Raw genomic sequence first — 22774 nt, 5'->3', positions numbered from 1 at the left:
AATTTTCTAGATTTTCTTAAAAACACTTTTTCTGAATTTTTATTAAGAAAACTTACTTTTAATTAAAAAGAATATTTTCTTAACTATTATTTTATTAAAACATGTTCACTAAATTGTTCCTCTTATTTGAACAAAAATTTTTAATTTGTTTGATATTCAATTCTGTGCACAACGAGTAAATATATATAAATTAATATTTATAGAAACCAATCAAAATAAAACCAGATAGTAGTGATAAATAAAATATGTAGTTCAATAAGCTTATAACAAGTTCAATGTTTCATTTACAACTTTTCGAGTCTCATTTTATTCTATGAAATGTCATTCTCTATGTGTCATAAATTCATACTTAGCCAACGGAATTGCAGAATGAGCCCAGGCAAAAACAAAAATAATTCAAATATAAATATCTAGAAATGTACAAAATTCAAAATAAATATTCAAGCCCAAATTCAAACTTTAAATTACTCCAATAAATTTTATTAATTAAAAATGGGCCTAAATTAGGAAATTTAACCCAACAAAAATATCTCATATGCCATAAGCCAAAGTCCAAAATTTTTGAATTAATAACCAAAATACAAGCATAATCTAATAAGCTCAAAATATGATAAATTAAAATAAATTTCATTAGAACTAAATTTAATATCCCCAAATTCAAGTTCAACTTAATATACAAACCCAAATTTACAACAAATCAAGCCCAATTTAATATGAAAACCCACATCCAAAGTATACCATAATTGTCTCATGCCAAATTAAATAATTAAAATGAGTACGACCATATAAATTATCAACTAACCTAGCCCAAATTAGCAAATTCCAAATTAATTCACTAACAATAAATTAACCCAAATTCATATTAATTCACCAAAGTTCAAAATATGACAAATCAAAATAAATTCAAATGGGCCTAAATTTATTATTTCATATTTCAAGCCTAATTTAATACACAAACACAAATCCACAACTAAAATCAAACCAAATTTAATATGTAGAGCCCACATGTTTTAAAGAAAAAAACCAATAAATTGAATTAAGTCCAAATATGTTGAAACAGAATAAATCCAATTATCACTAAATCCAAATAAAACATAAATTAACAAACCCTGATTAGAGACTTGAAATCAAAATACAAGGTTTAAAATATACCCAACCTATCCAAACTTATCCCAAAGCTTACAAACAATATCCCAATCAAGTAAACGTAAACCCAAGAATAGTATAAATTAGCCCAAACAAACAATCTCAATAATCAATAATAGATTACTGTAAAAATTAAATAAAAATAAAATAAGAAATAAATTTACCTAAATTGGAAGAAAATGGTGAAATGTGAGATGTGTGGAAGGTGGGATCGTCGGAATGGCATCGTCGATCGATAGTGGCGTCATCGGCTAGTGGACAATGCTACAAGCGGCGATGAGCTTTGATGGGTTTATGGGTGAGGTAAGAAATGGGTATGAGGGGAAAAGGAATGGAAGGAAAAAAAAAAAAAAAAAGGAAACTAGAGAAGTCGTGTGGGTGTGAGGTGTGGTGTGGCAATGTGTGGGAAGGGAGGAACCAGAGATAGAAAAAAATGGGAAGAGGTGGGGAAGGCGGAAGGAAGATAAATGGGTAGCTTAAAAAAAATAAAATAGAATAAATGGGGAAAAATGAGAGAGAGGTCAGTGATGTTGGGAATGGGGTGGTATTGGAGGAGATAGAAAAATGGAGAGTAGGCAGAGTAGGTAAGGTAAAAAGGAAAAGAAGGAGAAAAAATAAAATTAAATAAAAAAGTAAATTAATAAGAAATAAAATAAAATACAAATTAAAATAAAATAATAAAAATTAAGACTTATACATGGGCCAAAAAAAATAAAATAAAATGTAATCGGGTTTGAAATCTAAAGATAACATTGAGCTCAAAATCAATGTAAAAATAAAATTGACAGAAATTTTGGGATCTACATAGATATAGAACTAAAGTGGCATTTGTTTTTTGGCTTTTTACTTAAAACAATTTGCTTTCAGAATTTAGGTTGTTTGGTTTTCTAGTTTTTGATGACTTATTACTGAATGTTTAAAATTTTTAACTAAATAGAAAAAGCAAGCTTTTTAAACCTCCCCCAAATCACGATTACAACCCGACGTTCGACGCCCAACCCTAGCCCATCCCTTGCAGCTCTCTAATCTCAATTGCAACTGGTGATTCCCAACTCTCACCTCATCTCTGTGTAGCTCATTGGTTCTACGACCATCACCAAGCTTTCTCAAGGTAATTTCTTCCTAATTTTCTCTTTCTATTTAGGTTTCAATTTTCGCTCATGCTCTTTCTCAGCAATGGGGTTAAACCATAGGTAGAATGCTTGTTTTCTGTTTGGAAATGGTTTATGAATATCTTCTTTGGTACAATTCTTTATGATTCTCATGTTAATGGTTTATTTTGGGGTTTTGTGGGGAATTTTGATTTTGAGGGAGTGGGTTTGATGGGTTTACAAGTTCAACAAATTTTGTAGAAATGCTCATAGGTTTTGTCGATGCATTTATGTGATTCGGTTCTGGCTTTGAGGAACTATTTATGTGATTTTGAGGGCTGTTTTCTACCTGCTTGGGTTGTTTTTTGTTGCCCTGTACTATGTCATTCACTTGTACTTGGTTGCTAGAAACAATCTTTTCTATTGTGATAATCAAATGAATATGTGTGCGTGTGTGAAGTAATAATAAAAAATAAAATTATTCCTTCCAAGCATGAGGAGTTTGATTCTGATGTATAATTTTGTTAAGAAAATGTTTAAGAGTCTGACCGAACAAATTTATCAAGATAGATGAGTTGAAACAGGTGGGAAATGGAATTATGGTGCTAAGTGGAAATGTCCCCCACAGGTTAGCTGGAATTAGATGATGTTTCAACAGCTAGAGAAAATATAACTTGTTAAAGCATGCATAATCTATGGTCTTGATGGCATTGGCCCCAGTTCTTCTCAGTCTGAATTTTGGCCAGAAAATCCCAATGAAGTTGAATGTATTGTTGAGAAATATATGATAGAGGAATGAAGATTGGGGAAAGAGGGCATTGAATTAATCGGATGTTCTTGGTTCTTGAAATCAAGAAAAAGAATGTAGCTCTTGAGCTGCTAAAGTTGCAGGAAGAAATTTCCAACACAAAGGGGCAGACTTTGGAGGGTAGAGTAGATGAGTTTTCCTACGCAGAATTGATGGAAATTATTGGTAAATTGTGTAAGAAGCTTGAAAAAGTGGAGAATATAATTGATTTCAAAAATGGAGAAACTAATTTGATGAATGAGCCTATTGTGCACTGGTCTCATATGTAGGGTTTCTTTGCAATTCAGCCACTTGATATCCATGTGCCCATGCAAGGCATCTTAGAATATGATTTAGGTTTTTAGATCAAGGCTATGAAGAGGTAGAATATGGTTTGGGGTTTTCAGATAAAGGCATTGGAATTGTGGTATATGATCTGGATTTTCTTTTTATACTCTAATACTTGCTTTGGTTCCCAAGAGAATGCTAGATTGCATATTTTGATGATATCATGCACTAAACTGTGTCTAATACTATTTAGCTTAATTTAGGTGGAATTTTCTTCCTAAGGAACCATAAAAATATACATGGGGTTCAAATGTTTTGGTAGCTTCATCTGTTTCATAGTAATTTCAACATTTAAAACCGATCCATTATATAACCGAAATGAATATAATGATTGTTTTCTTTTATTTGCTTATTTTACTATTAAAATCAAGATAGATGAGTACTATCCTATAGTCCTATTTGTTAGCTTGTTGTAACAATCAACAACAGTAAGCTAGGTACTTAACATAGCCCAGTTAGGCTAATAGTGTAAGAACTAGAAATTATCATAGATATTGTCTCCCAACCTAAGAGAGATATTTGTGCCTAAGTAAAGAATCAAATGCTTAGTAATTAAATAAAGAGAATTTTACAAAAAGGCTTATCTAACTAAGCCATTGGGGTAAGCCAAAACACCCTCAAGTAGTAAACCAATGATGCAGATTCGGTTGGATAATGAAATTATTCAAGCCTTAGTTCTAATGCTAATGTAGAAGGCTTTTTGAAGCCTGAATTTACAAGGTAGACATATAATTTAATGAAGGATTATGCATGATCTCCCTTGATTATAGCACTGGATGCATCATTGGATTTTTCCGAATCCTATTTATGGTTTATCAAGTCCAAGATGCAAATAGAAATTCTAATATTTGACCTTTAGCATCATGATTCCAATGCATGGACCATGCTCTCTTTAAGCATTTATTGCCTTTGTCACTTGTAGGTCTTAGGGTGTAATAGCTTTTCATATCCATTTTTTGGATATGAAAAAATAGCCTAGGAACACTAAAGAGTTAGCCATTTAGTTGAGGTCCCAAATATTATCTAGAAGAGTAATATCTAGTTAATATAGTATAGGGTAGGATAAAGTCCTCATGAGGTGTCATATATTGGCACATCTGAGACTCCTTAAATAGAAAAATGCATCATTGATGCTTTTCACAAGGTTGTATCCTTGAAATACGTTGGACAGAGGATCATTGTCTACACACCCCATGCATGGGGCACATCTCAATTCTTCTTGCCAAATTTTCTCTACTAATTTACTTTTTATGCCACATGTTACTTAGTGAGAGTCACATGTTGTGAATTGACAAATTATTTTGCTATGTATCAACTTATTTTAGGTTTACTAATAAAGTATGTAGATTTTCTAATATTTCTTGTTGCTTAATACAAATATGTTTTTGACTCATTAAAGTAGATCATAACCAAGCTGCTAAATAATGTTCACTTGCTTTAACCATATGTTATCTTTTCTAAAACTTTACTAGGGTAGATTTTCTTTAGATGTCAATTACTACACCATAGATTTGGTCATCTTCTGCTTGGCTTTATTTGTTGATCACCATTTAGGTTTGCTGGAACATTAAATTTTACTCTCTTCTTTTAATTGAAAATATGAGAGACAACTACCTTGGCTGATATACCATAATATGATTAATCCCAGCTCAACTATCTTCTAGTTGTGACAACTAACCTGCCCCCTATACTATTTGGTTTCAGGGAGAACAATTAGCAGTTATTAACTTGGAGTCCCATGCAGCCTTGCTTGCAGCAAAACAAGTGTGTCTTTTGATGATTTACATTACCATAAATGCATTTTCACATCTTCAACATATGTTGCCACTAAATAATGTATTACTATATTATAAAATGTCTTGAAAATGGGTGATTATTAATAGGAGCATCAATAGACAATCTTATATATGGGGTAGTATGGAATGTACAACTGCTGCTACATGTATACATACAAAAAGATGTTGATATATTTGAGGCAATGTATCTTATCATTCATAACAGTATATTAATTACCTCAGAGTTTTATTTATTGCTAAAATTCACAGTTTTCTTGATAAACTTCTTCTAGTATTTGAGATATTTGATCTTGTAACGTTTGAATCAATTTAGAGAGGATCAATAGTAAGAAATCATATTTTATTGTTTTAATTTTAGAAAAAAAAAATAAAATACCTTTTTGTGGTTAGACTTTTCATAGGTAAATTACAATTGAACTTTCTCTCACCTCATTCTTCCTTATCGCTAGATTTGAGTTTTAATTGCAATATTTCTACAAGTAATCCTCAAATCCTATTGAAATCTGCAATTTGACTCAACTCCATTCCTCTCCAGAATTCTTTTTCTTTCCTTCATAACTTGTTCTTATGTTTGAGAACCTGTTTCATTAGACATAGGATTGCTATTGCATACATGTTTGATTAGATATTTAAAAAATCTTTTTGGTCAAAAACTCTCATTAACTCCTCTAAATGCTTGTAACGGTTTTTATGCAATAATTTTAGAAATGAAAAAAAAAATTGAAAATTAATCATGAATGTTGGTTGGTTTTTTGTATAGTAATGAGTCAAAATATTGAGATTAGTAGGGCAAATTGGACTGACCCCATCCAAAGAAAGCACTTTATTGATCTTTGTCTTCAAGAGGCAAACAAAGCCTTTAGATCAAGTGGAGGTTTAAAGTCTAGTGCTTGGCCTTGAATTGCTGAAAAGTTGGAGAAGTTGCTTGGAAAACTCTATACTTCAAAACAACTTAAGAATGGGTGGGATTACATGAAAAAACAATATCTCATTTGGAGTAAAATGATGACTATGACAGGATATGGTTACAACTCTGTAACCAAAACTTTTGATTGGCCAGCTAAAAAATGGGAAGAATATCTATAGGTAGTTTTCTTATGGATTTGAGTGAATTTTAAAAATAATTGTCTTATATATGTATGCATAACTAATTTGTTGTTTATCTTGTAAAATAGAAATATACAAAAGCTAAACAATTCTGTTTTAAACCATTAGCAATTGTGGAAGAATTAGAGGCATTGTTTGGAGGAGTGTTAGCTACTGGGTCTAAAAATTGGAGCTCTGGAGGAGTGATAGCTTATGGGGCTGAGGAATCATCAACACATTCTACATCTATGCCTAGCGAAACTTCAATTAGTTTAGAAGAAGATGAGAATTTGCCAAGAAATACTAATGATGAAACAAAAGATTCTAAGAAAAAACATAAGAAAGGAAAGAAAGAGCAAACTCAAGAAGAAATAAAAAGAATAATGAATGTGTTGGAGAATTTTGAAGGACCCTCAGTCAAAGAATGCATGAAGATTTTGAAGAGGCTCTTGACTTATGAGGATCTATTATACTATGTAACAATTAATGTGTTTTGCAAGAAGAAATAGTATAGAGAGGTGTGGGTGGAGATGGAAAGTGACAAAGAGCGAATGGGATGGATTCAAAGATTGGGAAAATAACTTTTTAAATATTTGTTTTAGATTTGTGGAATGCATATGGTATATGGCTTATATGATGATTTTAATTTGGTACATTTGGCTTGTTTGTTTTAGATATTTGATACATTTAAACTTTTCCAATTATAAGACTTTCTCTCTACATTTTATGGATATTTGTTTTGGATATTTGTTACTCATGCATTGTTATAACTATTTGATTATATTGTTATGCTTTTATTTCATAACTATTGTTTTTTTATAATAGATATTCTTATGGAGAATCCTTCACATCACTCAAATAGTTCAAGTTCATCATCATCAAGTGAAGATGAAGATACAAAGTTAGAAGTGACAAGAGTTTAAAAAAAAAAAAAAAATTGGTTGTGTTGTTGCTCCAATTATTAAGTGACTCATCCATTAATAAGGAACGAGTCTTTACATCATCATTTATAGGTTCACTTTTCATTCAAGAGCTTTTAGATGGTTCATCTAGCACATTTTATGAACCAATGCGGATGGAAAACATGAATTTATTTCTCTATGTCACACGTTTCAAGAAAAATGGTGGCTTGTTGATAGTAAACATTTGAATGTTGAAGAGAAAATGGTCATGTTTCTTATGACTATTAGTTATAATCTTCGGAATCGATTGATTGAGAATAGATTCCAACACTCAAGTCAAACAATTCACAAATACTTCCATGAGGTTTTAGTGGCCTTGGTGAATTTTTCAAAAGAGATGATTACTCCTCCATTATTCAATGATAGTTCAAATGGTATCTCCAATCATCGGCTAAGACAAATTTTTAAGGTATATTATTTTTTTATTTCTAATTATTCATATCATATTTGTATTATTCTCATATAAAAAATAATTATTTATATTTTAAAGAATTATTACCATGTAGTATGTTGTTGGTGCAATTGATGGAACTCTTATCCTTGACATGATATTTAGGTTTGTTATTGTTGGATGGGAATGAACAACTCATGATTCAAGAGTCTTGACAAAAACTATCCATAACCCGCAACATAATTTTCCAATGCCCCCATCAGGTAAATATTTTATTTTCATTTTATTTAATATAATTTGTATTTATTCATTATAATAATCAACTTAATTCTTTTTTTTTTTTCAGAAAAATATTATTTAGTAGATGCAGCATACACACACACTTGAGGTTTTATGGCACCATACCGTAATGTACACTATTGGTTGAGTGATTTTCATAGTAGTGATAAAGTTGTTGGAAAAGATGAGATATTCAACCAATGTCATGCAAGATTAAGAAATGTCATTGAACGTGCTTTTGGTGTTGTTAAGGCACGTTTTCCAATATTGAAGAGAATGGTCACCTTATTCATTGACTACTCAAACAAAAATTGTCGTGGCATGCTTCTCCATACACAATTTTCTTTGACAAATCTTAATTACAGATAGATTATTTTATGAATATGAAAATGAAATGGAATTGGAAAGTGACAATGCAAATCAAAATCAAAACTCAACTACAAGTAGTTTTTTTGCAGCATCTGATAAAGAATTCATGCAACAATTTCGAGACCAAATTGCAAATGAACTCTTTCAAGTATTTAATTAACTTGTCATTTTTAGCTTTTTACCATTTGTAAGAAATGCAATGTTTAGATATTTGAAAATATGTACTTGAATTGTTATGTTTTTTCTTTAATTTGATTTAGGTTTTATCAATCCATTATTTTGCAGATTATTAAGTTTAAATATTTTATTTTAACTATATAAAAAATAAATATATTAATTATTTTTTGTAAGGATGATAATAATAAATTATTTATTATAACAAATTTATTATTTTGAACTTTTTAGAAATACGTTAAATTACATTTTTTAATATATTAAAATATTAAGATATTGGTTTTTAGTATATAAAAAAACAAAGAGCTTAATACTTAATAGAAAAAAAATATTAAAAAAATAAACAACTTAATACTTAATACTATTAAGCATTATTTAGTATTAAGTTAAATATAAGTTATATTTAGAATTAAACCAAAAAAAACAAATGTCACCTAAGTTAGTTACTTAATTATAAAAATATATATATATATAAACTATTTAAATAAATGCAAAAGATAATCTTATATTATTATAATATATTACAATATATTATCTATTAACATAATAGATTTGATTTATCTATTTATAAATATTTTTTATTAATTAATATTATATTATAAAATTTTCATTATATATATTATTTTAATTAATTTTAAGTTATTTATAAATTATTTAAGGTAAATAACTTACAATTAAATTATTATTTTTTAATAATGAATATATATAGACAACTCTTAAAATTAATTTAAATGATTTAATTAGTAAATAATAATTCATTTATTGCCTTTAGAAACGTTATCCCTTTCTATCCAAGGGGCTCCACCTATACAAACTTTTAAATTTTATTTTTCAAATAATTATTAATAATAAATAAATTCAAAAATTCAAAATTCTTATTAAAAAAACTCATTTCCTTGAGGTTGATTAAAAAAATATGATAACAATAATTATTAATTGTTAGAAATTAATATCTCAAATTAATTGTTAATATTAAATTATTAATATTTAAAAACTTTATCTTTAGAATCACCATAATAAATTTGAATTTTGCAATTGTGATAAGAAAAAGACTAGTAGTAAAATAAATATAAACAAAAAATTCACATGTGGCCTTTTACCAAACATAATGAAAAAAAAAATTCTTACTTCTAATTTTTTTTTTCAAACATTAAATAATATTCTTCGGATTTGATAGAGTTACTATAATAATTTTGAGTTAAGAAAAATTTATTTGAATTAACAATAAGAAGAAAATTCTAGATCACTATGAAAAATAAAAATAAATTCATATCTGAGTTTCAACTTTTATTCAATATAATAAACTAAATAATTTTTTTTTGAAATATTAAATTATTGATATTTTATGAATTCGATCTCTAGAATTATGGTAAATAAGAAAATATAAAATATGTGACTATAATATATACATATACATACATACATACATACATATATATATACATACATATATATATATATATATATATATATAGCATTTGAATAAAAAATTAAATTGTGAAACCAACATCAGTCACCACGTGTACCACATGTGTTCGGCTAGTAGTAATAATAATAATAAGGGTTTATTACACTTTATCCTTTAACCTATACCATGTTTTGCACATTGCCCCATCGAGTTCAAAATCGAGCAAAGTACCTTCATACTTTATAATTGCATGCAATGTGCATTTTCTAGGTTACAACGTTACATGTTTTGACGAAATGGCATGTGCTTTCCGCATGACTAAGGGTAAAATGGTCATTTTTTAATAAAGTGAGGGCAAAAGGTCATTCCATCTTTAAAACCTCAATTTGTAGCCATATTATCCCCTATGGACTGTTTCTTCCCCTATTATTGTTGGAAAAGCCCCAAGCCAAAGCCCTCCTCCCTTGTTTTTCCTTCCCTTCAAAGCCCTAAAATCCTAATCCCACAAAGTTGCTGCCAAAAACCTCACATAAGTTCTCATTGTCTATTGTTCCTCCTTATCCATGGGGTGGAAATTTGCAAAATCCCCAAATAATTTCTCCAAACCTAGAATCCCATATAACTCCCTGAAGCGATTATTGAAATTGAAGATTTGTCCATTGAGGCTGAAAATTTGTGAAGGCAAACAACAACTAAAAGATTAATGGATCCTCCAGTCCATTGCTGTTATGGTAATGAAGCTCATGTGATGACATCGTGGACAAATTTAAATACTGTTAGAAGGTTTCCGGGATACCAAAATTACAAGGTAATGTTAGGTTTGTCTGTCAAAATTTTTCATATTTATTCTTGGTGTTTTGTAGACATATGTTCAGATTTGGTACAAAAGTATGGAGGTTGTGGATTCTTCCTGTGGTATGATGGTCTCATGTGTGATAGATCGAAGCAAATAAGTCTTAGACTGTTGAGTGTTGGGAAGAAGAATGAGGATGAAGTTATGGTAAATCAAAGAAAGGTTAAATGCATGTTTTGGATGATGATGATATTATGGGCAATCTGTTTGCTTCTTTTGGTCATCCCAATACAAAGAAATTGTGTTTTTTGGATCAAGGCTTCCCAAATTTACTTGGAAATTAGAAGGCTCCCTACTTGCTTTGAATTTTGTATTCTGTGTAAACATTTTGAATAGATGAAGAGTTAATGGAATGAATAGTTTGTGTAAACATTTTGTGTAAATAACATGTGGGGGCCTTGATGGAATTACTATGTAATTTTGTGGTTAATGGAATGAACAAATTGAATTACAAATTTGCACCTCGGGTTTTTACATTTTGATTTTTAAATCATGGTGTTCAAATTATTTATGTTGGCATTGTGCATTATGTATTATGAGCAAATGCAATTATCTGGAACATGCAGCTCATCTCCAGGTTTAGTATGCAACTCTTTGATTTATTTCCTTGAGTTTCAACAAATTTTCCCCAAATTTTCAATTTGGAGCTTCGGCTTAGGGCTTCACCAACAACAACAGGGGAAGAAACAATCAATGGGAGAGAGAAGAGTTGCAAATTAAGGTTTTAAAAATGGAATGACCCTTTTACCCTCACTTATTAAAAAAATGATAATTTTGTCCAAAGTCATATGGAGAGCACATTGACATAGTGACCTAAAAAATGCATATTGCATGCAATTATAAAACATGAAGAGTACATTACTCGATTTTGAACTTGATGGGGTAATATGCAAAATACGATATAGGTTGGAGGTAAAGTGTAATAAACCTTGATAATAATAATAAGTTAAAAGAGGAATACTAGAGAAAAAGTGAAAAGGATAAAATTTTTGCTAATTAAGAACTTGATAGGGATTTGTAAATATTTATTATATCACTTTTTACATCCTAAAAGAAATTCTCCCCTTGGTTATGGATATTTTATTCTTTTAGTCATTTGGGCAAACCATGTGTTCATAAAAAGGCACCACTTAACCTATCATGAGACAATTCTATCTCCATACTATGGGAACCTCATGTGTTGCCACATGGTAAGCCATCTCTGGCCCACGTGGCACCCTCACTCCTCTGTCTGAACGGGTATAACCAAAGTCAAGTAACCTACCCAACCTATGGGCAAGGATGGTCGGATACATTATGTCCTACTAAGGTGGCGAGACACACTCCAGGTAAACCTCCTGACCCACTCTCATGGGCAATCATTCCACCACATCAGAAGTACACTTGATGAGACATCACCATGTCTCCGCAGGCAAATCGCTGCACCCCATGCCATACTTCTTGCAGACTGATGCGATGGGTGGACCATCACATCACCCCTGTGGGCAGCCCCTATTAGTCGCTTAATTGATGATGATTGCTCTGTCACAAGCCGCGTCATCATCATGGCTGCCAAAGTCAAGGGTCCACCTCATCATAGATGTGACCCCATTCCGAACACTATAAAAACCTTCCTGCAACCCAAAACGAAGGTACGCAATATAATTCTCTCCTTATATTGCCAAGAAGGATGATATCTCTCTAGTTCACAGTTAATTGTTTGACTTGTAGGGGAGGAGTCGTCCCCACACCACTAAACCCAGTTTCTTGCTACTATAACGTGGAACAGCCCCACCCTAATTGATCAAGCTTCAACATTGGTGCCGTCTATGGGAACCTGTACAAAAAATGTCAACATCCTCAAGAAGTCGGTCATCGGCTATAGGCGACGAAGGATATTTTGATTGGCGTGACAGTATGGAGAGACGACAGTAAGAGAGCTTCATCAGGCCCCCCTCGTAGTCGGCAGCCAAAGAGTCAGCGAACCAACTCCAGGCGAAACGAAGAGGTAATATATCTTGAAAATGCAAAGTCCTCTTCAAATGAACATGTTACACGGCTTGATGCGAGACCCCTACCAACTCATCACGCCCCGTTAAACAAAAGCTCTGATTCCACTCATATGTCTTTAAAGAGAAGACGAGATAGGAAATCCCAGTTGCTGGACTTAATGCGTGCAAGGCTAGGACCCCAAACGCCCGATATGGAAAAACCACGTGTAGCTGCTGCCCAAGAGCTGTATCCTGGTCCCTTAGCTGCACTAGTCATGCCGGAGAACCGCCTAGATGACATGCTTTCCACGTATTTCAGCCCTTACATCATCAATTATGAACCTCTAAGGGTATTCATTGTGCCGAAATTTTCCACGTACAATAGATCCAATGATCCATTTGATCACATCATGCATTACAGACAACTTATGACCCTTGATATTGGGAATGACGCATTGTTATGCAAAGTCTTCCCAACCAACCTTCAAGGTCAGGCTTTCTCATAGTTCTACTGCCTCCCAATGAACTCCGTACATAACTTCCGAGACCTGTTGAAGGCCTTTATAGGGCAATATTTATGCTCAGCACGACATAAGTAGAACATCAGCACCCTGCAAAACATAAAAATGCAGGAGAACGAGTCCCTGAAGGAGTTCGTTAAACGCTTCGGGCAAGCTATGCTCCAAGTGGATTCTTACAGCATGGATGTTGTCCTCCAAATCTTTAAGTAGAGCATCTGTCCAGGCATGCCTTTCTTTGAATCCCTCACCAAAAAGCCCCCTGTGTCCATGGACGACCTGTTCACACGGGCAAACAAATATTCTATACTCGAGGATAATGTCCGCGCATCTACCCAACAGGTTCTGGTCACCAACCGACCATCAAAGAACGATGCAGTTGCAAATCCCAAAACAGCAAACCAACGAAGGCAATCGAGTAGGGGGCAGGGCAAATAGCGCTAGATGGACCAGCCCAACTTCACCTCCCTCAACGTCTCATACGAAAAGTTCTTCCCTGTGATCCGAGAGCTGACTGACTTTAGGTGGCCAGAACCCTTGAAAACGAACCCAGTTAAGAGGGATCGCAATAAAAAATGTGCCTACCACAAGGAGCACGACCTTACTACGGAACAATGTAGAAGTCTCTAGTATTTAGTGGGAAAGCTCATGAAAACTCGATACTTGAGGCAGTATATCCACTCGGAAGGGAAGAATAGAGAATCATTCCGGAATCTGGTCACCACAACCTCTGCAACTTCCGCACCCCTAAGAGTTGTGATCAACTATATCCATGGAGGACCCCTCGATGAGGAGTACAACTTTAAGCAAAAAAGACAAAGGCTACTCAAAGCCACCTCTGTGTGAGAGCAAGTTAGCTCCATCCGACCTGGATTAACTTGTAGAAGCATGTGACCAATAGACGGAACTATCACTTTTCGCCTAGTGGATTCTTACCGGATAGTGCAACCACACCATAATGCCCTTATCCTAACATTGGGAGTCAATGACTTTGATGTAAGATGGATCTTAGTCAACCCAGGAAGCTCAGCCGACCTTTTGTAGGCATCTGTGATTAAGCGATGGGATTTTCACCTTTGAATCTGGAAAACCCTAGGTGGATATTATCGAGATTCAATGAAGCTTCTACAACATCTCTGGGTGACATTGTGCTACCTGTTCAGGTCGGCCCTGTCACCTTGAATGTGCAATTCTCAATAGTAGAAGACCTATCCCCATTAAATGCCATATTGGGCCGCACCTGGTTGCACGACATAAAAACCATTCCTTTTACATATCATCAGATGGTAAGTTATCTCACCTTGAATGTGCGGTTCTCAATAGTAGAAGACCTATCCCCATTTAATGCCATATTGGGGCGCACTTGGTTGCATGACATGAAAGTCATTCCTTCTACATATCAGCAAATGGTAAGTTATCTCACTGAAAATGGACAAATTGATCTTTATGGGAGCCAACTAGCAGCCCGACAATGTTACCAAGTGGGACGGGAAGCCGGATCCAACAACGACAATGAGCCTTCTCTAAAAACTGCGATCGCAGCTGATCAATAGCAATTATAGCATCCAGCGGAGAAGGATCCCTCAGTAGTTGACCCTTTGCAGGCCATTTAAATTTCAGAAGAAGACGACCACTTCACTAACGCGAGCTCCCTCTTGGAACCAGAAGAGGTGTGTTGTCTCGAAGAAGTGCTCCAACGAAATAAAGATGTGTTAGCATGGACACATTCCGACATGCCCGAAATCCACCCTTCAATTGCCTCTCATCGGCTTAATATCCTATCGTCCTCAAGACCCATCTGCTAGATGGTCCGATGATTCCATCCGGATAGCCAAAAGGTCATCCAGGATGAGGTCAACAAGTTACTAGCAGCTGGATTTATCTAAGAAGTCGAATATCCCGACTAGTTGGCAAACATGGTGGTGGTTCCTAAAAAAAGGGGGAAAATGGCGAGTTTGCATCAATTACACCAATCTCAACGATGTGTGCCCTAAAGACAGCTTTCCTTTACCCCGAATAAATCAAATAGTAGATTCCCCACTGGACATGGTAAGCTCTCTTTCCTAGATGCCTTTTTCGGGTATCATCAAATTCCTCTGTACCCGCCAGACGTAGAGAAGATTACCTTCATAACACCACACGGGCTCTATTGCTACAAAGTCATGCCGTTCGGACTTAAAAACGTCGGGGCCACTTATCAAAGGCTAATGACTAAGGTCTTCAAACCCCTGATCGGACAAACGGTAGAAGTATACATTGATGACATTGTGGTTAAGAGCATGACTAGAGGCAAGCATGAACAACACTTAGAAGAAGTCTTTCGCTTACTAAGAGAGTACGACATGAAGCTCAACACGTCGAAATGCGTATTTGGAGTTAGCGTATGGAAATTCTTGGGATTCATAGTCACTCAGAGGGGAATAAAAGTCAACTCGAATCAGATCAAGGAGGTGATCGAAACATTTGCTTTAAGCAACAAGAAAGAGCTACAACGCCTCACTGGCAGGGTCGCTGCATTGGGACGCTTCATAGCCCGATTTACAGACAAGTTGAGGTCCTTCTTCCTTACATTAAAAGGAGCCAGCGCAACAGGATAGACGAAAGACTGTCAGTCCACATTCGAAGAAATCAAGCGCTACCTCACATAACCACCCATCTCGAGCAGCCCTCAGCCTGGAGAATAGCTATACATGTACCTTGTAGTTTCCAACTGCACGGTTAGTGCTGTTCTGTTTAATTGCATATCTGAGAAAGAGCAAAGGCCCATCTACTACATCAGCAAAGCGATGGTCGACACGGAAACTAGATACTTGAAGATGGAACAAACAGCCTTAGCCTTGAGGTGTGCCTCACAAAAGCTCTGTCCCTATTTCCAAGCCCATCAAATAATCGTGCTCAGCAACCAGCCTCTCGAGAGTATCTTGCACAAACCTGACCTATCAGGAAGGATGCTCAAGTGGGCTATAGAGTTGAGTGAGTATGGGATCAAGTACCAGCCTAGGTTATCCATAAAAGGTCAAGTTATGGCAGACTTCATAGCAGAGATCCCCCAATCCTCACAACTCATAGAACCGTGCAGGGAAGGATGGTGGATCCTCCACGTTGATGGAGCATCAGGATCTGAAGTAGGCCTTCTCCTACAAACGCCAACCAAAGAATAATTAGAATAAGCCATCCGACTGGGGTTCCCGGCATCCAACAATGAAGTCGAGTATGAGGCTATCCTATCCAGACTATACCTAGCACTTGCTCTCTCAGCTTCTCAACTTGAAAATCGCAACGACTCCCAACTCATCGTCGGGCGCATTTAAGGGGAATACGAAGCTAAAGACAGACGCATGGTGCAGTATCTAACCAAAGTCCAAGATACCCTGAATCAATTGGACGAATGGGTCATCAGAAGGATTCTCCGCAGAGAAAATGTCCAGGTTGATGCCTTAGTTGGGGTAGCCGCTATGCTTCCCATAAATGAAGCGATATTGTTGCTCGTCCACCTCCAAACCACTTCCTCAATCACAATCACTCCAATCTGCAACGCCAGGGAAACAGGCGTAGAGTGGACGTATGAAATTGAGAACTATTTTCGTACAAGAAATTTGCCCGAAGAAAGCAAATAGGCACATTAAGTCTGGGTACTAGCTGCCCACTTCACGTTGATTGAAGATTGCCTCTATAGGCAATCCTTTGGAGGTCCATACCTCAGGTGCCTAGGCAATGCAGAAGCTTAGTATGTTTTAGCAGAGCTACACAAAGGTGTATGCGGCAACCACATAGGGAGGCGGACCCTGGCGCATCATGCTCATTCGCAAGGATACTATTGGCCCACCATGAAGCGGGACGCGAAAGATTATGTCAAAAGGTGTGACCGGTGCCAAAGACATGCACCCATTCCTCACCTACCATCCGAAGTCCTCAACCCAATAACAAGCCTTTGGTCATTCGCATAGTGGGGGATGGACATAGTGAGGCCCTTGCCTATGGCAGCTGCTCAAAAGAAATTCTTGCTTGTAGTCACCTACTACTTCACCAAATGGGTAAAACGAGAAGCCTATACCAACATCAAAGATAAGGACGTCTCTAAGTTTGTGTGGAAAAATATCGTATATTGGCTTGGAATACCACAAACAATTGTAGTTGACAACGAGCCACAATTCGACAGCATCGGGTTCAGAGCTTTTTGTTCGGAGCTAAAAATTAAGAATTTATACTTCAAACTGCGATACACCCAAAGCAATGAACAAGTCGAGGCAACAAACAAAACCCTGTTGTCCTCACTGAAGAAAAGACTGGAAGGAGCCAATAGGAAGTGGGTGAAGAAGTTACCCGACGTCCTATGGGCTTACCGAACAACGCCCAAACGCCCAACAGGGAACACTCCATTCGCTCTTGCATATGGAATGGACGCAGTCATCCCCACGGAAGTAGGCATGCCCATAGCTCGCACTGTCGTACAAGGACAAAGAAATGAGGGTCAAGAGCTTGAAATATACCTAGATTGGGCAGATGAAGTAAGGGGAACTACGACCATCCAGATGGCCTCCTATCAACAAAGAGCAGCTGCCTACTACAACCGAAGAGCCCGACCCTGAGCCTTCAAGGTTGGAACTCTAGTCCTCAGGAAAGTTTTTGAAAACACAACCAAGAAGGGGACCGAAAAGCTTCAAGCAAAGTGGGAAGGGCCTTATATTGTCTCAAAGGCCAAAGAGTCAAGGGCTTAGCACCTGCAAAAGTTGGACGGAACGCCCTTACTTCGACCATGGAATGTATCTAACTTAAGGCAATACTATCAGTAAAGGAGAAAGAAATAAAGTACACAAGAGAAGATAGTGAAATGTACTTTGGTATTAAAATATGAAATAGTTCTGTATGTTGGCCAGATAAAACACGATGTATTACAAATCACTTAGTAAAAATGAGAGAAAGTTTGTGTCATTGCTCATCCGAAGGATTGGCCACGGGAAGAATCCCGTCCTAAATCAAGAAGAGTCGTTGGGTGCCTCACCCTCATCATCAAAAAGGAAAGAGGGGGTGTCGTGAGTAATGTCGTTCTTCTTCATACAACAACAGTAGCCGAGGAAGTACATCTCTTCTACCTACTTCTAGTACTCCACCTCCAACTCCTTCTTCTAGGCTGCGAACCTGGACCGAAGTTCTTCCATCTTCTTCTTCAGTCGAGCATTCTCCTGTTCGGCCTCCTGACACTTGGCCTCTACGGCCTCACTCTCCCTCCTCAGCCGCTCAGCCTTAGTGATTCGTGCCCAGTTGGGTATTTTAATAAAAAAATATTTATAAATCCTATGACCTCATACTAGCGTAGTAAAGCTACTATAGTATAGCAACTCTAGGGTCGAACTCAGGGATGGGTTTTCACTCTACCAGTGATAGACTCAAGATTAGAAATTGAATCTGATGATTTCCTTTATCAAAAACTTAAAGTTTAAAGAAAATAAAGTTTGTTTTGAAAGTGGTGTATGAAACTAAACTAACATAGAACTAGGTAAAAATGGAAGAAAGAAAGTCTCCCGGAGCTAAAGGTTGCTAGGATCAAGTTTAGAATGCAAACTGGGAAATTCCGGATTTTTCTCCTCGTATTGGGGACAACAACATAAAGGATGGTTGTTTCTCGAACCGGTATAGGTTTAACAATGAAGATTTAATCCATAAAAAGTCAATAGAAATGGTAGTCAAGTTCCATTAATGGCTTTAGACACTATGGGTCTTCACCTTGAGCCACTTTCCAATGGCTCGTACATGATAACTAATGGTCTGATGTGGATCTAGCAATAAGTATCCATAGAGACCTAAAAGCTTATTAGGTATTGGCCATTCAAAGTGATTCGAAGGGATTTAAAGCAAAACTTTAGATTTAAAAGCCATTTATGAACTCCAACTACCTGTATTTAATGCACGAGAGTTTTCCACTTTTGAATCTAGACTTTTCACCTAGCTTCCTTTACTCCAAGAAACTAAAGGTTTAGCCTTTCATCCTCTGGGAAAACATCCTCAGGGGTTGTTTGGCTTCCAAGAAAAAGAAAATAGAAAAGAGAAAAGAAAAGCAAAAGAGAACCCTATATTTCACTAAGTGTAAAATATACAATATGTTCGTTCCCCAGGGCAAGCTCCCCAAAATGTTATATATAGCTGGATTACAAGGAGAGTTTGGGTATTTAGACATCAAATATGTAAAACAAAATATCCTAAAATAACAGTTGTGCATAGCTGTTGCGCAGATGACTGCGAAATGGATCCGACGGATCGCTAGTGTTTGATGAGCCAAGCTGTCCGCAGAATCTGAATTGGCGGCTGCGGATGCTCTCCGGGTAAGCGCTATAAGATGGCTCGGACATGTCTGTCCGGGGAAGTTGAAATGCCTTCCTCAACTCTCCAGCTATGAGATATCCGATTGTAAAATGTCTGCGCACGGCTCACATCCGAATGTAAAATGTCGGCGCATGTAACGTTATCCTTTCCCATCCGGTTCCTGAATTCCGGATGTGAGATTCCCCAAGCGGAAAGGCGGCGCAATTCTATCCGGATTCCCCAAGCGGAAACAATTCTATCCGGATTCCCCGAGCGGAAAGACGACGCAATGCTATCCGGACATCTTTGCCATGGATTCCTAAAGAACTCTCCTCAATCACAGATTGCTTTGGTGATAAAAAAGCTACCAAAACACCAAAACTTAACACAATTTGATTAGAAACGATTGCAAGGGTCCTTAATATGTTAATTGGGTTAAAAGGTGATAACTACTACTCAAAAGTGTTTAAAAGAGTTAATTACAAGCTATCAAATAGCACTTTTTGAGTAGTAATCACTTAGTTTGGGCTAATTCCTTCTCTCCTTCCACCGTCTTTAAAGCCTCGACTCCATCAGTAGTAGCTTTCTGAGCGGTGGCAAGGTCACTCTCCACTTGCTCCAATTTAGCGTGGAGCTCTTTAGTACTATTCATACGGTGGGAGATGAACGCCCTCATGCTTTTAGCAACCTCCAACTGCTCAAAAAGAATATCTCGCTGGTGCATTAAGTTGCAAACTTCAGCCACTACTTAAAGCAATACAAAACAAAGGTAGACCGGATACTGGAGTTTGCATTATTGTGAAAGAAAGAAAGCATGAAAAATTACCACTTCCACGGTCTCTTTGGTCGTGCAATCTCGAAGTCGCTAAATGTAGGAGACTGCAAACTCGAGAGTGCCGAGTGGAAGCCGAGCTGTAACAAAAATGGGGGGATCACCGCCCAGGTTCACTGAGATCCACTTAGTAAGAGGAAAGAAGTCCAACATCTTTGTCAGAGACGACTCGGTATCAATGAAGCAGGGCATCCACCCTAGCATCTCCTTCATTTTCTCCCAACTGGGAGGGCTAACTCAAGAAGGTGTTTCCTTTTGATCCGTGTCCTCCATAGTAGGAGTCAAGTCGTCTTGTGCCCCATCTTGAATTGGACAAGTCTCCTCTTTGACAGGGGATGCTGCAGGCAAGACACTACTAGACCCCACAACATTTGAAAAGAGAATTGACGCTAGAGGCACCTCTGTGACAGGCTCTTTATGGACTTCGTTCGAACGAGGCCTCTTGGCCGGAGGCACGACCACCTCAATAGGTTCGAACAACCGCTTGCACATCTTGTCTCTGAAACCAGCTATCAGATCGGCTGCCATTTCTTCCTCGACCTTTGATTTATATATGATGTCGGGTACCATAAGGTCAGGTTTAGAAATCTGAGGGTTTGAGTCGCTCCTTGGAGGATCCAAGTCACACCTTGGAGGTTTTAAGTGCCTTTAGAGGCCAGATCAGAACCGTCCAAAGGTGAAGGGATAGAAGGAGTAGAAGTAGAAGGTAATGCAAGCATAGGGGGCAAGACCTTAACTACCTTAGCAGAAGACTTCTTCTTCTTCTTGGCCAGAGGACGGGCTGTAGAGGAGGAAGGCTGACCCTTTTCGCCTGGAGTCTTCCTTAATGTCCCTTCTTGCCTTTTCTCCTTTCTCTGTTCAAGGCATTCTTGGCGAGCTTTAGCGTCCGCCTCACGCGCTTCCTCGTAGAAAAGGAGGTCCTTCAAGATGTGATGCTCCCGAGGAACCACAATTTTAGGGAGCCACCTAGGAATGATAGGGAGCACGTACGGCTGAGGCTCCTGAATGATCGCAAGTAGATCCTAGGACGATAGAAGCGTTTGATGGTTCCGTTCAAGCGAGGAGATCATGAACAACTTATTCAACCGGTTGAACGAGGCCTTCTTCAGCCACTCCACTAGGCGGCCTCTTCTCTCTTGATCTGCGTAGACCAGAACAAAGAATGTTAACATTAGGACAACATGAGTTCAACAGAAAGAAGCATAGGAAAGAGGCGCCCAAGGTCGTCTCTACTAGGAATCTTCAACGAAAAATTTGGATGGAACTCCATCTCCAGGTGCTCAACAAGGCCGACCCAAGGACCCTGAACCAGAACATGCCCTTTTGCTCCACCCTTAGTTGAGTCTGGACGACCAGTCACCAATTAAAGGGATGGAACATGGGCGAACATGCTAAATATATTGTTTTTTCCCTTCTTAATGGTGTAGATGAAGAGGACCTCTAACAGGAAGAAGTCCAAATGGAAGAGCATATCCAAGATGCTGCATCCCATCAGCACTCGGATAATGTTGGGATGGATGAAGGCGAACGGAATTTGGGTAAAGTGCAAGAATTGCTTGAGAAGAGACGAAAGGGGGGAGCGAAGCCCCGTGTTAAACTACTCCTTACTAAAGAAGATACCCCCCTGGGCTACCTTCTTAGTGGACGTTGGGTCTCCATCCAGTAGGCGAACGGAGATGCCATTCTGAATGCAGAAACGCTCGCGGAACTCCCGCTCGTTGAACAGCTCGGTAGGCTTCTCCGTAAACCAGAGCGTCTGGAGCTCACGCTTGCCCAGACAACCTTCTTGCCTTTACCAGCCGCGCTGGATGAGGCAACATCCTTTTTTGCTAGCATGATGGAGCGTTGGGCCGAGTTGGACCTATATGACAAAATGCTGGGAGTTAGAAAGGAACCACCTGACCCTACCACCCAAAAGGCGGTGCCCTAGAACACATGACGAATTGTCCTACCAGACTCAGGGCACCCGACTCTGCCCATCAACATGCAATCCCACTTAAGGACATTTCGCTATGGCACCAAACAACCAATGTGAAGACTGACACCAAACAGACTCTATGGAATCTCCAAAGGCAAAAAGAATAGGCCCTAACCCTAATAGGGGAACAGCAATGCATGCCATTAGCAATACCTGTTGTCTCAAAAGGGGTACAAATCCATTGATAAGGGTCTCGGAGTAGCCACTTAGAGACCAACCGAGACCCCCAGACTCTAAAATCCCCAATCGCAACAATTACAAGCAAAACAGAAAATAGAGGGCAGTGGAACAGAAAAGAGAACGCACTTGGAAAATGGTTTCAACGAACGATGAAGACGACCTGCAAACGGCAACGAGGCCAATAAAAAATTTTGCCGAGGAAGAAAGGTTGCAAGCATGCAAGCAGTAACCGTTGCCAGAGCACAAGAAATACAGGGAAAAAAGGGGCAGGATACGATTGCAGAATGGAAACAACAAAAGGAAGTG

General features: G+C 37.2%; 1 protein-coding gene across 1 annotated transcript; it reads left to right on the top strand.

The window, feature by feature from the left end:
- Positions 1–14239: 14239 nt before the first annotated feature.
- LOC117932081 lies at positions 14240–14731 on the top strand. The gene is made up of 2 exons (XM_034853118.1): positions 14240–14464; positions 14582–14731. The coding sequence occupies exons 1-2, from the start codon at positions 14240–14242 to the stop codon at positions 14729–14731; spliced, it is 375 nt and encodes a 124-aa protein (XP_034709009.1).
- Positions 14732–22774: the final 8043 nt, after the last annotated feature.

Source organism: Vitis riparia, chromosome 15 (genome assembly GCF_004353265.1).
Source record: "Vitis riparia cultivar Riparia Gloire de Montpellier isolate 1030 chromosome 15, EGFV_Vit.rip_1.0, whole genome shotgun sequence".
Classification (NCBI taxonomy): Eukaryota; Viridiplantae; Streptophyta; class Magnoliopsida; order Vitales; family Vitaceae; genus Vitis; species Vitis riparia.
Note: the sequence above shows the minus strand (reverse complement) of the source record. Positions and strands in the feature narration are given on the sequence as shown.